The sequence below is a fragment of the Phacochoerus africanus genome, chromosome 5, assembly GCF_016906955.1.
Source record: "Phacochoerus africanus isolate WHEZ1 chromosome 5, ROS_Pafr_v1, whole genome shotgun sequence".
Taxonomy (NCBI): domain Eukaryota; kingdom Metazoa; phylum Chordata; class Mammalia; order Artiodactyla; family Suidae; genus Phacochoerus; species Phacochoerus africanus.
This window is the reverse complement of record NC_062548.1, coordinates 33,959,236-33,975,103: the sequence shown is the minus strand read 5'-3', so window position 1 is coordinate 33,975,103 and position 15,868 is coordinate 33,959,236. Positions and strand designations below refer to the sequence as shown.

General features: G+C 42.3%; 1 protein-coding gene across 1 annotated transcript in view; it reads left to right on the top strand.

Annotated features, from left to right (window-relative positions):
• The window catches only part of MRTFB (myocardin related transcription factor B), a 146,039-nt gene that overhangs the window by 100,263 nt on the left and 29,908 nt on the right, over positions 1-15,868 (top strand). Inside the window, 2 exon segments of the mRNA XM_047780466.1 lie at positions 9,107-9,238; positions 12,580-12,827. Of these exon segments, the coding sequence (XP_047636422.1) occupies positions 9,107-9,238; positions 12,580-12,827 (380 nt within the window).

Sequence of the window (15,868 nt, the reverse complement as noted above, 5' to 3'; positions counted from 1 at the left end):
TCAGGACATCAGACAGCTGTTAGCATGGCCTTAGCTTTTAGAAATACAGAATTTTTGTCACCTCAGCCATCTGCCTGGTAATGGCTTCATGACAGTGCCCCCGTCTGAGAGAGGATCAGAGTCCTCTTTCCCGCATGGCATGTACCAGTAGGTTTTTTTATTTTATTTTATTTTATTTTTTTTTTTGCCTTTTCTAGGGCCGCCCCAGTGGCATATGGAGGTTCCCAGGTTAGGGGTCTAATCAGAGCTGTAACCGCCGACCTACACCAGAGCCACAGCAACGCAGGATCCGAGCCGTGTCTGTGACTTACACCACAGTTCGTGGCAATGCCGGATCCTTAACCCACTGAGCGAGGTCAGGGATCGAACCCGAAACCTCATGGTTCCTAGTTGGATTCATTAACCACTGCACCATGACAGGAACTCCTATAACACTCTTTAGTGCTGCTGCAACGCTAATTCCACCTGCTGCATGCAGCCCATTAACAGTCTGCTTTTCATATGTCAGCTGGTGCCTAGGAGAAAAGACCCGCTTAGAGAAGGGTACCCTCCCTGCTCACATGTTTAAGTAAAAGAACCTAGAATCAAGGTTGGCTCACTGTGCCTTTACCCTGTACATAATTTCTGTACCACATACCCTAAAACGTCCTTAAATTGTGTCCCTTCATAAAAGTTCCCTTTGATGAAATGTTTTAGTATTTACAAGTAAGGACTCTGACAAAGATTCTCACTATCGTACTTTTATTCACGCCATTAAAGAAGTGCATCCATGTTAATGATGCTATATTGATGTCAAAGAAAAATAATCCTTAAGTAGGATTGTACGTATGTTATAGGTTCTTGTTTTATTTATTATTTTTTTAAATCAACTACGAAGGCAAACTTTATGATGCCTCTAAAGTCTTTGGGATTTTTGTATCATCTAGAAGTGATCATTAGGTTTTGTTTGTGCAAACTTTGTGCCTTAATTGTGAAAAGCACTGTTATATAGAGTTTGTTTATAGAATTTGTCGAGGCGGCTAACGTGATATATATGTTAAGTATAGTTATCTCCCTAGATAGAACTCCTTTCACATTTATAGTTTAAGGGGAAAGTATCTAAAAACATTGCTTCTCATTAGACAGCAAGTTTCCAGGGAGCAAGGATGGCCCCACATTTTAAAAAAGCAATGTAAACATCTTGTGTTTCGGGTATTAAGATTCTTAATTCTGAATCTTTAAAATGGAAATTCAATGTAAGAGTTTGGTGTTGAATTTAGTTTCTATTGACCAGTGGGCCTCAAAATTGCCTATAGTGAAGAACCAGTATGTTTGTGTTTTATATAGTTTGTTTAATTTACAATGCATTGTGGACTAATCCTCTTGTAAAACACAATAAAAGTGGTGAAGTGGCATCAAATTTGCTAAGACTTCCCGACTTGTCACAGGCAGGTAACTGAGGGCCACGGACTACACTTTGAGTGGCTCTGATGTAGATTTCCCTTTGCTTCTTGTTCTCCTGAATCAGTTTTTTCATGTGGTGATTAGTCATCATTTTATGCTGCACATTTAATCCTGTGGCTTAAATACATTTTTCTAATTCTCTCCTGTTCAGTTTTGTTTTTTGTTTTTTTGTTTTTTCCCACTCTGGCCTAACATAAAGCTCAAGACCAGTTCAGGGAATTTCACTTAGGTTCTTTGAAAGTTATATTTATAGATAATTAGTTGGAAGAAAATTAGGCTTACAATTTCTATATGCCTTGCTTTATAGCAAAATGTCTTATGCCGTAGTCTCCTTAATTCTTCCTCACAACACACAGATAGGTACCAGAGGATTAAGTCCCATAGGAAAGTACTCAAATAAAAGAAACATTCCCTGCCAAAAAAAAAAAAAAAATGAACATTTAACGCATAATATCTAGGCAAAGGATAGATTTTTTAGACACTCCTCTTACAATCGTAGTGCTGAAAAGCTAATGACCTCACAGTGAGAACAGTATAATACACTACCATGTCCTTCCTCCCAACTGTAAATTCTTTGAAGTACATGTTTCTGTGTGGTCTGTAAGAGACCAAAACTGCTTTTTCTTGGACTTTTCCCTTGTATTTTCAATTCCAATCAAAGTACAGCTAGAAAGGAATTTGCCAAAATATTAATGAAATACACATCACATATTGGAGCTCAGTTTATTTTATGCTGAAGCAAACTCTTGAACAACGGAAAGCTGTAGCAAATTAAGAATAGCGCACCACATTTGGGTACCAGGAGCTGTGACACTGGTCCTTTTAATCTGAAGACTTTTTTCTCTCAGCAATTTCTGAAGTCATTTAATTAATCATTTATTACAAACACCCAGATGTTTAGCTGAAAGTGTGCTCTGACAGGATCTGTGTTCATTTTCAAATTTCAAATTCAGAGTGATACTGAAAGGAGCCTTGGTGATCACTTGCTTTGTGTATTTTCAGGAAGACAAGCCTAAGAGAATTTGGTAAACTTTTTTCTCCATTGCTTCAGGGAACTTTCAAGTAGATGACCTTTTGCCAAATAACATAAAAAGTTTAAGCTAACAAAGAGAATGAGTAAAGTCTAACAGGCTGTGTACACATATACTAAATAATCAAAATTATACTTTTATTACAGATACTTATCAATAAAGGCCTGAAGAGGACATCAAGGATTTTGACTATCATTTCTATTATTAACCCTTTTAATTTTGTTTTTTATAACTTACTTATCGAAAGAACTGCAACTATTATGGATTTTTAAATTGGTTTCCCACAGTAACTGTGAAGTTATGTTCCATCCCAGTTCTTAACTCATTTCTCCTGTGACCAATAGAAAAGTGCCTGAAGTAGTGCATTGTGCAAAATAGGCCTTTCCTATTTATTGATAAATAAATACATTTTATTGAATATAATTGAGATGATAAAAAAATAATTGCCAACATTTGCCAAGCACTTCCTTGGGCCAGGCACTGAACAACTCACTTTACATGGATTATCTGGGCCAGATGTCATGAGAAAAGTATCTGTCTGGCCTGCATGGGATCTGAACTAATGACTTTGTTCTTATCAGGCCAACAGATTATTCCCCAGCACATCATCCTATTATGACTCATAGTGACAGCTATTATTGGTATTAACTAAAACATACAGACATTGTTTTCTCTGCAGTCTACTCAAGTATCATAACTCAGCTACCAAAAATGAATAACAGTAGTTTTATGAAAATTAACTTAAAATGGACAAATACCGGAGTTCCCGTCGTGGCGCAGTGATTAACGAATCCGACTAGGAACCATGAGGTTGCAGGTTCGGTCCCTGCCCTTGCTCAGTGGGTTAAGGATCCGGCGTTGCCGTGAGCTGTGGTGTAGGTTGCAGACACGGCTCGGATCCTGCGTTGCTGTGGCTCTGGCATAGGCCAGTGGCTACAGCTCCGATTCAACCCCTAGCCTGGGAACCTCCATATGCCGTGGGAGCGGCCCAAGAAATAGCAACAATAACAACAACAACAATAACAACAACAACAAAAATAAAAAAAAATTTAAAAAAAGGACAAATACCTAAACATAAGACCTAAACTTTAAAACTTTTAGGGAAAAAACATAGGAGGCCTTATGACATTGGCTTTGGCAATAATTTATTGCTTGGTATCATATCCAACAAGAGGAAAAGTAGATAATTAGTCTTCATCAAAATTAAAAACTCTGGATCAAAGCACACTGTGAATATAAGGAAAAAGCACCCCACAGAATGGGAGAAAATATTTGCAAATAGCATATCTGATAAAGAGCTAATAATGCCCAGAATATACAAAGAACTCCCACAAATCAACAACAAAAAACAATTGCATTTTTAAATGCGCAAAGGACTCGGATAGACATTTCTTCAAAGAGGATATATGAAGGCCAATAAGCACGTGAAAAGATGCCCAACATCATTACTCACTAGAGAAATGCAAATCAAACCACATTACCACCTCACATCATTTGAATAGCAAGTATCAAAAGAACAGAAATTAAGTTGTCAGCAAGGATGTGGAACAACTGGAACCCTTGTGTGCTGTTGATGGAATTATGAAATGGTATGTCCACTGTAGAAGGTGGTATAGCAGCAGTTCCCTCCTGGCTCAGCAGATTAAGGATCCAGCATTGTCACTGCCGTGGCTCTGGTTACAGCTGTGTTGCTGATTCAGTCCCTGGCCCAGGAACTTCCACATGCCATGGGTGTGGCAAAAAAAAAAAAAAAAAAAAGGAAGAAAAGAAAATGGTATGGCAGTTCCTCAAAAGTTAACAATAGAATTGCTGTATGATCCAGTAATTCCACTTGGGGGTATGTGGCCAAAAGAACTGAAAGCAGGGACTTGAACAGTAATTTGTACACCTATATTCATAGCAGCATTATTTACTATTTGGCATAGGCTAAAGGTGAAATTAACCTATGTATCCATCAATAAATGAACGGATAAGCAAAATGTGGTATATCTATACAGTGGAAATTTTATTTTATTTATTTATTTTTTTTTTGGTCTTTTTGCCTTTTCTAGGGCTGCTCCTGCAACATATGGAGGTTCCCAGGCTAGGGGTCCAATCAGAGCTGTAGCCTCCAGCCTACGCCAGAGCCACAGCAACATAGGATCTGAGCTGCGTCTGCAACCTATACCACAGCTCACGGCAACGCCGGATCCTGAGCAAGGCCAGGGATCGAACCCGCCACCTCATGGTTCCTAGTCAGATTCGTTAACCACTGAGCCACGATGGGAGCTCCCCATACAGTGGAATATTAATTAGCCTTAAAAAGAAAGAAATTCTAACACAAGCTACAGAACCCTGAGGATGTTGTGCTGAGTGAAATGAGCCAGCCACAAAAAGGAAAATGTATGATTTCGCTTATTTGAGATACCTAGAATAGTCAGTGTCATACAAAGAGAAAGTAGAGGTGGTTGCCAAGGACTGGGGGAGGGGAAAATGGGATATTGTTGGTTAATGAACATAGAGTTTCACTTTGGGGTGATGACAAAGTTCTAGAAATGGATACTAGTGATGGTTGCAGAACAGCACGGATGTACTTAATGCCATAGAATGATATACTTTAAAATGGTTTAAATGGTAAATTTTATTAGGTGTATTTTACCACAGTTTTTAAAAATAACAAGATTTTTTTCAAGGAGGGATACATGCAGATCCTCACTACTAATCGGGTATTTGAATACCAACTAGATGTCCACTAGCAGTTGCGCCAATGGATTTTAATGTTCAATGATTTTTTTTTTTTTTGTCTTTTCAGATCCACACCCACGGCATATGGAGTTTCCCAGGCTAGGGTTCTAATCGGAGCTGCAGCTGCCAGCCTACACCACAGCCACAGAAATACAGGATCCAAGCCGCATCTGCGACCTACACCACAGCTCACGGCAATGCTGGATCCTTAACCCACTGAAGAAAGCCAGGGATTGAACCTGCATCCTCATGGATACCAGTCGAAATTGTTACCACTGAGCCACGATGGGAACTCCTGTTCAGTGATTTTTAATGTAAGCATTTCTAAAATTGAAATGCTTAAACTTATAACTGTATGTGTATTACAGAAACAGATGGTCAGTGCTAGATAATATATTTTAACAGAGTTAGAGTTTTACGTATCCATCTACTAAATATACAAAGCATATGTTTTTGATTTGTATTCAACTCATTCATTTTATTTGAGGACTGGAGTATGGAAATATCGAAAGAATAATTGCATTTTTTTTTTTTAGGTCTTTTCTAGGGCCGCTCCTGCAGCATATGGAGGTTCCCAGGCTAGGGGTCGAATAGGAGCTGTAGCCACTGGCCTGCGCCAGGGCCACAGCAACACAGGATCTGAGCCCCGTCTGCAACCTACACCACAGCTCACGGCAATGCCAGATCCTTAACCCACTGAGCAAGGCCAGGGATCAAACCTGCAACCTCATGGTTCCTAGTCGGATTCGTTAACCATTGCGCCACGACGGGAACTCCTGCACTTTGAATTTATTTGCATATTGCTGTCTTAAGACTTCTGCTGCATCCCGGAGTTCCCATCATGGCAAAGCGGAAATGAATTGGACTAGGAACCATGAGGTTGTGGGTTGGATCCCCGGCCTTGCTCAGTGGTTGAGGATCTGGCATTGCTGTGAGCTGTGGTGTAGATCGCAGATGTGGCTCGGATCCTGTGTTGCTGTGGCTGTGGTGTAGGCCAGCAGCTGTAGCTCCGATTTGACCCCTAGCCTGGGAACCTCCATATGCCATGGGTGCAGCCGTAAAAAGACAAAAGACAAAAAAAGACCTCTGCTGCATCCTAAGTTAAAAACACATGTATAGATTTAAAATCTATAGCACAGAAATGTTTCATTTTTAAATATCTAGTTTCTGTCCCTCTATATGCATAAAAACATTCTAATAAAAAAGGAACTTAGCAGAGAAGAATAATTGGTCTTTGGCGAGTGTGTCATCTTTTCAGAAAGGAGCCAGTGCAGATATATCTGAGGTCTCGTACAGCTCTGTCTACTCAGCTTACACAGTTGCTCCGACGTCTTTTTTCTTTTATAGTTGAACTTTTCCATACTAATTTCTAATAAGAGAAAAAAGATTCAGTCATTAATATTTGAGGTGCTTTCTTTTGCGTTTTATTGAAAGCGTAAATGTCCTCCGTTAAACAGTGTTTTCTGGCATTTCCTTTCACGGTGTTATGAAAGAACCGTTGTCGAGACCTGTAAGTTGTGATGAGAACAGTGTATCAGATCCAGCAAAAACAAAATTTTCCACTTTTTGGTTTCTTTAGAGAAAAGATTCTGAATCATTTTGAGATTAAATTTTGATAGTCTCTAAGGTAAATTTAGTTCTCAGTGTCCATTTAAACATATTTAAAGCATTCTTTTTAAGATTTTTAACATACTGCTCAGTTTACGGTGGAACCAAGTAAGTGTAGTAGCCTCTTTGCCTTGGATATTCTTTTAGTCCTTTCTGGGATACTGTCGTCTCAAAAATATTAACAGTCGCTGGACTTTGGGGGTAACTCTAGCCACTAGAATCCTCACATCTAGACATGATCTAAGATGGGAAAAGGGTTCTTTGTAAGACACATTTAAAAGACAGCAAAATGTGAAGCGCTGAGCTATTTTTCCCTTTCTAACCAGACTTACCTTCATATTAGGTAAAGTTAACGACCAGTGTGTCTTGGTTGAGGTGTTCTGGTATCGTACTGCAGTCTGGTTTTCTGGGTAGCAGAGCCACACTGAAGTACCAAAAAAGCTACTCAGATGGAAGTATTAGTGATCAAGGCGGACATCAGGCAAGATCTAGAATATAGGCCGAAGATGTTCATAAGTATTACAGTTGACACCACGTTCGTGCTCCTGGGTTATTTTTTCAGATCATTAACGCTGCTCTCAAATAGGTTACTATCATAGCAGTCAGTGGGGGCTGGACTGTAAAACAACCTGCCAGGTTCGTAGAATTTATCTGCAAGGAAATGCATATATCTATGGATATATGTATATTTCAAAATTCAGTTATCTGCTTCTGCTCCGTATGCCAGTAATTTAATAGCCAAAGAATGTTTTTCCCCTATGTGCAAACTGGCCCAGAGATAAGTATCCTCATTTCCAAAAAAAGTACAAAGTGAAAGGAAAACAAATGACATAAAACCACATCCCTTAAAGCAGTGATCAGCTGGCCACCATCACTCACTGCAGGTCAGCAGCTCGGCGAGGAGCCAGCTATCTCAGGGCTGCTTGGGGGCAAAAGTCCCCCTGGAGCAGAGGTGCCAAGACTCATGGAGAAGTCTTTGAAATGAGGTTGAGTATGGCCTCCTATGTTGTCAGCACTTACTGTTGCTAATAGTTACTCAGAAACTGAAATCAATGGCAAAGCCCAGGGAGAGAGGCGACATGGGCGTGGACAACCAACTGCCGCCCCCCATCTCACAGGCTCAGCGGGGCTGGAGAGTGTGACCCAGTGTGAGTAACGCCACAAGGAATTTCCATTCACCCATTAAACAGATATTTATTGAGTAACTAGTATGTGCCAAGCTTCATATTTCTTGCTGGTAATGGCCCTCTGAGTTTTCAGGTCATTTATTTTAAGGAGGGAAAATACAGTTTGCTATTTTTAAACCCGAATACTTCAGCAAGAGAACTGATTTTGATTGTTGTAATGAATTTGAGAGTTGTTCTGGGAAGTGGGAGTGAGAAAGGAAGATGTTTTTCCTTAAGCTCAGGCTAGTGGCACGCGTAGTCATCGATATGCAACATTAAACTGATTTAATGGTCATTATCTCTTTCCAGTAAATGAATGCTTAAAATCTCCTTCACGAAGATTGTTCGTGAGAACACTTTGTTGGGGCATTGATAAAAACCTAGCAAAGTTAGCTTCCTTTATTAATGTATGCCCCCAGCTTGCGATTCAGTAATTGCTTCCTTTGGCTTTGTAACAAAATAGCTTCTTGCTTTGGTGCGAGGGGACTGTCAAGGCGCAGGTCAGTCCTACCAGATTCTATTCTTCAGCTTTTTCTCCCGTTGCGGGAAATGGGGTGGGGGTGTGGGACAAGAGTCCTGACCAGGGGGACGGATGGGGGTTGGGAGATTGAAACTCTGTCTGTCAAGCGAGCACACAAGGAGCCGTGCGTGGAGCGGGCCTCCAGCAGGTGAGGCTGTCTTACCAGGGCTGCCTGACTGTGGACCTGGGCGTGGTGGGGCCACGTGTCAGGCTGTAAGCAAGTCCGAATGTCACTCACGTTTGAATTAGCCCCGATTAGTATGGCCTACGTGGCAAGAAAACCTTTTGAGTACCATATACTGTTTTGAGCATTTTTACAGGAGTCTTGGACTTTTTTTTCTGCCCAAAAAGGGCAGTTCTGGCCATTTCTCTGAGAAAACCCTGGAGGTTTTTTGGGTCAATCCAGCCTTGTTTAGCTTTAACTTTTCACTGGCTGGACAGAGGAAAAGAGTGTCATTCCACCATCTGGGCCTCAGACATAACACTATAGTTTTCTTTTGTTTCTTTTCTAGTGGACTTTTTTTAAAACAAGGTCATTCCCTTATAATTTTGGTTCTCTGTCCTTACCATCTCATCGATTTCACAGACTCTCTCCTTTCTGCCTTTTCCACCAGTTTACTTCCGTGTCCCCAGCAGTTCCTGAATTCTTGAAAAGTCCTACTACGGATCAGCCCCCCACGCGGTCCACGGCGCCCGTCCTCCCCAACACCGTGTCCTCAGCAAAGCCCGGGCCAGCGCTGGTGAAGGTGGGTGCCCCGAGCACAGAAGGCGAAAGCCATGTCCACGTTGCTCGGCCTGTCTTTTAGCCTGAAGTCTTGAAAGCAAAAGCCTGGGAGGACTTGCTTGCTTTAGTCATTAAAGCCGCCACCTTCAACAAGTGACCTGTCGTTCTGTGGTCACAGAGCAGCACAAAATTCAGTCTGTATAAGCCAACTGCAGCAGTGCAGAAAGACTAGCCATCATTTTATCAGTGGTTCCGAGTTCCGCTTCCACCCTGGCCACTAAGATGAAACAAGGGGAAAAGAGAGTAAGGGAGAGTGACTTTAGCACAGCACGTGGGATTCATGACCCTCACAAACAGATGTCTTCAGCGGTAACGTGATTTTGAACTTTATACCCAAGGTCACACTCAGTGGTACTGCAGACATATTGCATGACAGGTTAAAGGTTTTAGAGAAGCAAATAGGTTTTTTTGATTTAGCAGATTTGGCCTGATGGAGCTGGGTTTGTTCTTCAGATAAGCTGCAGGTTCGTGGCACTGTTCCCTACGTTTTACTTGGTCAAAACAACTCAGAAGAAGTCCCGAGGAAGATTAAAATTTTCAATATATAGTACATTTAAAAAAAATTTTTTTAAGTGTTTCTAGAACTACTAAATCAGGGATTTTAAACTTGAGGAATCATTTAATCATTTCAGGTGTAACATTTGCCAGAACTAGCACAACACAGATCGCAAACTTGAGAATGAAAAAAGAACCTTAGAGACCAAGCTAAGCCTCCCACCATCTTTCAGATGAGGAGACCGAGGCCCAGAGCAGTGAGGAAGGTAGTGACAGGGCAGAAGGACCCCCATCCCCAAACCCCAGCCTTGCCTTCTCCCTTCCTCTTCAGTTACCCACTGCAGCGCTCCGCGGAGGCGGCGGCAGTCCGGGCATATTCCTCACCTCCATCTGTCCCGGAGACCTGTCATTGTCCTTGACCTTCCTGGAGAGAAGGCGCTCTCTGTCCACCTTGCTCATCAGTGCGGCCAGGTCCCCGCGGCTTCAGGGCACGTCAGTGTATTTCACCATCTTCCATCGCTTAGGATGGGAGCCAGAGGTGGCAGGTGGCAACGGTGCCAATGCAGTCAGCTCTTACCTCCGCTTCTTACAACCCCAAGCATGTCCCACTGACAGCACACAAAGGGTTTGAATGCCAACCCATCTTTCCCTACAAATACTAAGAATTTGTCCTGCCTGGTTTCTGAATTTCTGCTCCTCGCTAGCGTCTGTCTTTAAGGAAGCTTTGGTTCTACAGCAAGAGGCACTGTTTAAGAATGTGAGATTCAGGGGTTGAGCAGACTCTCCTAGGAACTCTGCTCATGAGGAAAGGGCAGGTACATGTTAGGAAACAGCAATTCTTCTGGGTTTTTCTATGAGGAAAACTGTTTCTCAGCCTTACTCAAGAGAATAGATATGTGCAGGCTAAGAGGTAATAAGGGATTAGTCTGAGGAATGCTGGTTTTTACCTTCATGTCCCCCCTCTCTTCAACAGGTTCCTTCTTGACGGTAGCTGGGTCAGTTGTCTTTTTTTTTTTTTTTTTTTAAGGGGCCGCACTTGTGGCACATGGAGGCTAGGGGTCTAATTGCTGGCCTACACCACAGCCACAGCTACACCAGATCCTAGCCCTGTCTGCAACCTACACCACAGCTTGCGGCGATGCTGATCCTTTAACCCACTGAGCAAGGCCAAGGATCAAACCCGCATCCTCATGGATACTAGTTGGGTTCTTAACCCACTGAGCCACAACGGGAACTCCTGTTGTCTTATCATTAAGTAACCGTTATAGTCAAACTCCCCATTCGTTTCGTCAGAATTATTAGAAATGAAATTTTAAAGATTAGAAGAGACTAGAAATAAAATTTATTATTTATTGTTGATAAAGTAAGCAGATGACACTGAATTGATTAATATTGTGAGATTGCAGGAGGCTGTTTTAGCAGCAAGGATCTTTTCTAACGTTGTATGTTAAGTGCCTAATAATTCCAGTGGTTTCTAATGAACCTACCCATGGCATCATTCATTTATTCAGCATATATTTATCAAGCCCCCTCTGTGTGTGAGGCATTGTCGTGGGTATGAGGAGTAGACAAAGCAATGAAGAAAAACATCACACATCACCCCCCTGGGTTAGGAGCCGGAGTAAACAGACGTGAAACACAGAGTGTGCTGGGTGGTGAATAAAGCCAGGACCGGCGATGCTGGGGAGACAAGGGGGGGGGGGGGGCATTTCTGTTGTAAATAGAATGCTCTGGTCAAGCAAGCAGAGGACATCTGGGCAGAGATGAAAAAGAGGTGAGGGAGTAGCCACGAGCACATCTGTGGGGAGAACACTGGAAATCTTTGAACAAGGAAGCCAGTTGGACTGAGAGAGGTGGCCAATGGGTAAAAAGTAAATAGTAATAGTGAATGATTTCTGGTGTACCGAATATGGTGACTTTTTTTGGTTTGTTTTCTGGGTTTTTTTGCAATTTCCTAAATCTTTAAATATGAACTTCTAAAACATGATCACACCAATAGCTATATTTAATTTAGTACTTCTCAAAGTGTTCTTATTGACTATTTTATCTAAAAGAGCTTAAGAATAATTTCCTATGCCTTGTTGTTTTGTTTTGTTGGTGGACTTTCTTTTTTTCAAATGAAGGAATCTTACAATTTAAATATGGAAAGTGACCTGATAACTCATAAATGGAGGAGATGAGAGAAGTTCAGAAAAGTCATCTGATTCTAAACCAGAAGATGGGGTCTCACAACCCATTTTCAAAATAAAAATGTAATGTTTTTGGAAAAAAATTAAATTCATATTACTTAGCATTTTGTATACTTTTCACAGAAAATGCATAGCTTTATATTCTGGTTTATTCTCATTAGAAGCATTTTTCTGCTTTTACTTACTGTAGAATTTTTTAATGACTATAAAATATGACATAGATACGGTGAAATATACATCATCTTTCCCTTTTGTATATTTAGTGTGAGACCTGTTTTTCGCCAGGAGATAAGGTATTAAGCACTAGGCAATGCATCTGCACAGGAGACCCGAAGTAGATGTTTGTTAAACTTGAATAGATAAGGCTGAGCTGAGCATCTTGCCCTTAGTCCGAAGGAACAAGGCAGCAGGAGTTCTTAGGAGCAAGATTTCTTGGTCAAAGGGAGTGTGGGAATGTTCTCGTGACTCTTAAAACCTATGTGGTGTATTGCTTCCCAGAGCGGCACTACCAGCTTCTCAGGTGCGTTGCTTTTTGTTTTCAGATCATTTGGGTGCACAGTAGCATAGATGGCATGTGGGGGCATCTCTTAAAATGTTATCTTCTTTTTCTCGAAAATAGCAAAGCCATCCCAAGAATCCAAACGACAAACACCGTAGCAAAAAGTGCAAAGATCCCAAGCCCCGGGTAAAGAAGCTCAAGTACCACCAGTACATTCCACCAGATCAGAAAGGGGAGAAGAACGAGCCGCAGATGGACTCCAACTACGCCCGGCTACTCCAGCAGCAGCAGCTGTTCCTGCAGCTCCAGATCCTGAGCCAGCAGCAGCAGCACTACAACTACCAGACCATCCTGCCTGCACCACTCAAGTACGGGCGGGGGTCAGGGCTGGCTGCGGAAAGCGGATCTTACTGTGGCTTTTTAGGAGCAACCATTAGTTGCTAGAGGTTGGATGTGTAATTTATTTGTGCTCAGTGATTAGTTTCACGTTATTGTCATCAAAGCTCATTCAGTGTCTGAAGTCAACACAGTGAGAATAGCCCACATTCCAGTCCATTTTTTGTCCTCCCAAGCAGGTTCTGAACTTTTCAAGTTAGAAATGACTTTGCACAGTTACTCATCCAGGAAAGATTTGCCTGCTATTTACTTGAATAGTCTTAGTTAGGTGCTATGAGAAAAACATAAGTATAAACCTGGATAAATAGTTTAAAAAAAAAAAAAAGATGAGCATAAAAGTTGGAGTGGTCAAGGAAAGCTTTACGAAAAGGGTAGGATATTTAAATAGGAAACAGCCTGAAACTTGAGGAGGACCAGAGTGCCTGTTGTGGCTCATCAGAAACTAATCTGGGAGTTCCCGTCGTGGCACAGTGGTTAACGAATCTGACTAGGAACCATGAGGTTGTGGGTTCGGTCCCTGCCCTTGCTCAGTGGGTTAAGGGTCCGGCGTTGCCGTGAGCTATGGTGTAGGTCACAGACGCGGCTCAGATCCCATGTTGCTGTGGCTCTGGTGTAGGCCAGTGGCTACAGCTCCAATTAGACCCCTAGCCTGGGAATCTCCATATGCCACGAGAGCGGCCGAAGAAACAGCAAAAAGACAAAAAAAAAAAAAAAAAACTAATCTGACTGGTATCCATGAGGACTCGGATTCTATCCCTGGCCTCGCTCAGTGGGTTAAGGATCTGGCATTGCCGTGAGCTGTGGTGTAGGTCACAGACAAGTCTCGGATCTGGTGTTGCTGTGGTGTAGGCCAGTGGCTACAGCTCCAATTTGACCCTTAGCCTGGAAACCTCCATATGCTGTGGGTGTGGCCCTAAAAAGACAAGCAAAACTTGGGGCGGACCCTCGCAAGCAAAGGGGAATGATCTCGGTACGAGTACAGAGGAGGGTAGAGTAAACAATGCCTGTTTATCGGATGGTGAGGAAAATGGTCTGAAAAAAACGTGATTCATTTTTAGGAAGAATGGAAGACATTTGAGCAGAGCCAATGTTGAGAGAAACGTGAAGTTAGGAAAACTTTAATCTTCATGTGGTAGGTGTTTCAGAGGGCCATAGTGACATGGTAAAATCGAAATTCAAAAAAGAATAGTTTGGCACCAGTCTGGAAGGTGGGTCTGGAAATAGGAAAACTAGACTTAGAAGCTTTGTGATGAAGTAGATGCAAGAAGATGAACGGGCACTGATAATGGAAAGGAAGGCATAGGTGATAGAAGCTTCAGAAGATCATAAAAGGTCTCGGCGACCAGCAACCACGGGGAAGGAACACGTTCCCCAGTTCTGAGCCCAGTCAGGAGGGACAGAAGGGAGTGGGTTCTGACACATCCCAAGACTGAATTCATAGCAGGACATCTTACTTTATTGAAATAGTAAAGGAAATTTCTAGATATACATCCTCAGTACCTTTTTCTGGGAAACAAAGATAAAAATGCAAAGGTTCTGTCCTTTGTTTCATTCATTTTTCAGGAAAAAAGCATCCTTACCTTGGAGAAAAGAAACTCTAGAAAACAATCCAAAATCTCATTCCAAGGAAAAATTATACTCTGTGATCCATCCACTGAGTTTATGATGGGTAGAAACCTTCCTTTTGTTTTCTACACGTAGGCCAAGCATTCCTCCCTGGAGAGCCCCTATTTTCTAAGAGTAGAAATGGATTAAGACTTCCTGAAAAGCTTCTCTCCACGAAATATACCCTCATATGCTTATAATTATCGATTCACTTTTTTCTTTTTAAGATCCAAATATCTCAAGGAAGATTAGACCTATTAGTCATTCAGACCTTCCTGTGAAGTACTTAAATCTAAAACATCAGGGCACAGAGATGAAGAAAGAAAGAATTTTTGTAGTATGTTATTATTTTAAGAGCAAGCAGGCCTGAGAGGGCTGTTGACGTTGGAAGGGACCCAGGGAAGGCCAGAGCGCTGGACGAGTATCAAAGGCAGACCACCGCTGCTTCCAGCCTCGTCCGGGACCCAGGGAGGCAGCCCTCTCGCCACCCCCTCCCCGGCCCCCGCTGGGCCCCAGTGAGGAGACCCACAGTGGGGTTCATGTGTAGGTGCCACTCGTGGCACCCCAAGTGTGTGCTCATCCTCCTCTTCACAGCGACTCTAGGACGAGCCGCTGTTATTGACCCCATTTCCAGATAAGGAAACTTCGAACTCAACATCTCACCAAGGATTTTTTGGTGGTGTCTGTCTGTCTATGGAAGTCTTTTCTGTCATGCAAGAAACTGTTTGTGTGAGGCTGGCTTGTAAATAGGCAGGAAACATCTGAGGTATAAGGTACCCAGACTCGAAGGTTCCTTGTCTTTCCATCATAAGGCTCCAATTCCCTGGCCCCCTCAAACATTGCCACCACTGAAGTGACCGGGCCAGCTGGCCCCGGAAAGCACTGTACAAAAAGACTCAAGAACTAGGAAGGGAGATCACTCTTTTTTATGTCATGTCACCACACGAAGGTGGAACGTCAGTTTTGTTTAAATTCCAGGTCCTAAAAATGGAGCTGTTTCAAACATGTTGTTTCTTTTTTCACACTTCAATACAAAAAACTGAGTGTGTGAGAGTCCTGGAATTTGACTGATAAGAAAGCCCTCGGACATCTCAGAAGGAGCAAAAGCCCGCAGAGCTGGAGCTTCCATCCCAGCGTGGTCACGCACGGGCGGCAGGAGGGTCCCAGCGGGTCCCTGGACCGGGGAATCCTCATCTGCCTTCATCAGGCGCTTGCCTCCTGTGTTTTCTCTGTAGATGGGGGGGAGGGCGGGGGGGAATAGATCAGCTTATTTCTGGTATTTTAAAAGTTGAAATTAAACACTGTAGCGTTAATCATAGCAACAAACAGAATCGTGCAGAATCTCAACTAAAAAGACAGCATGAACAGAGTAATTGTGCATTCTCAAGAAGAGAGTATCATTCACAAG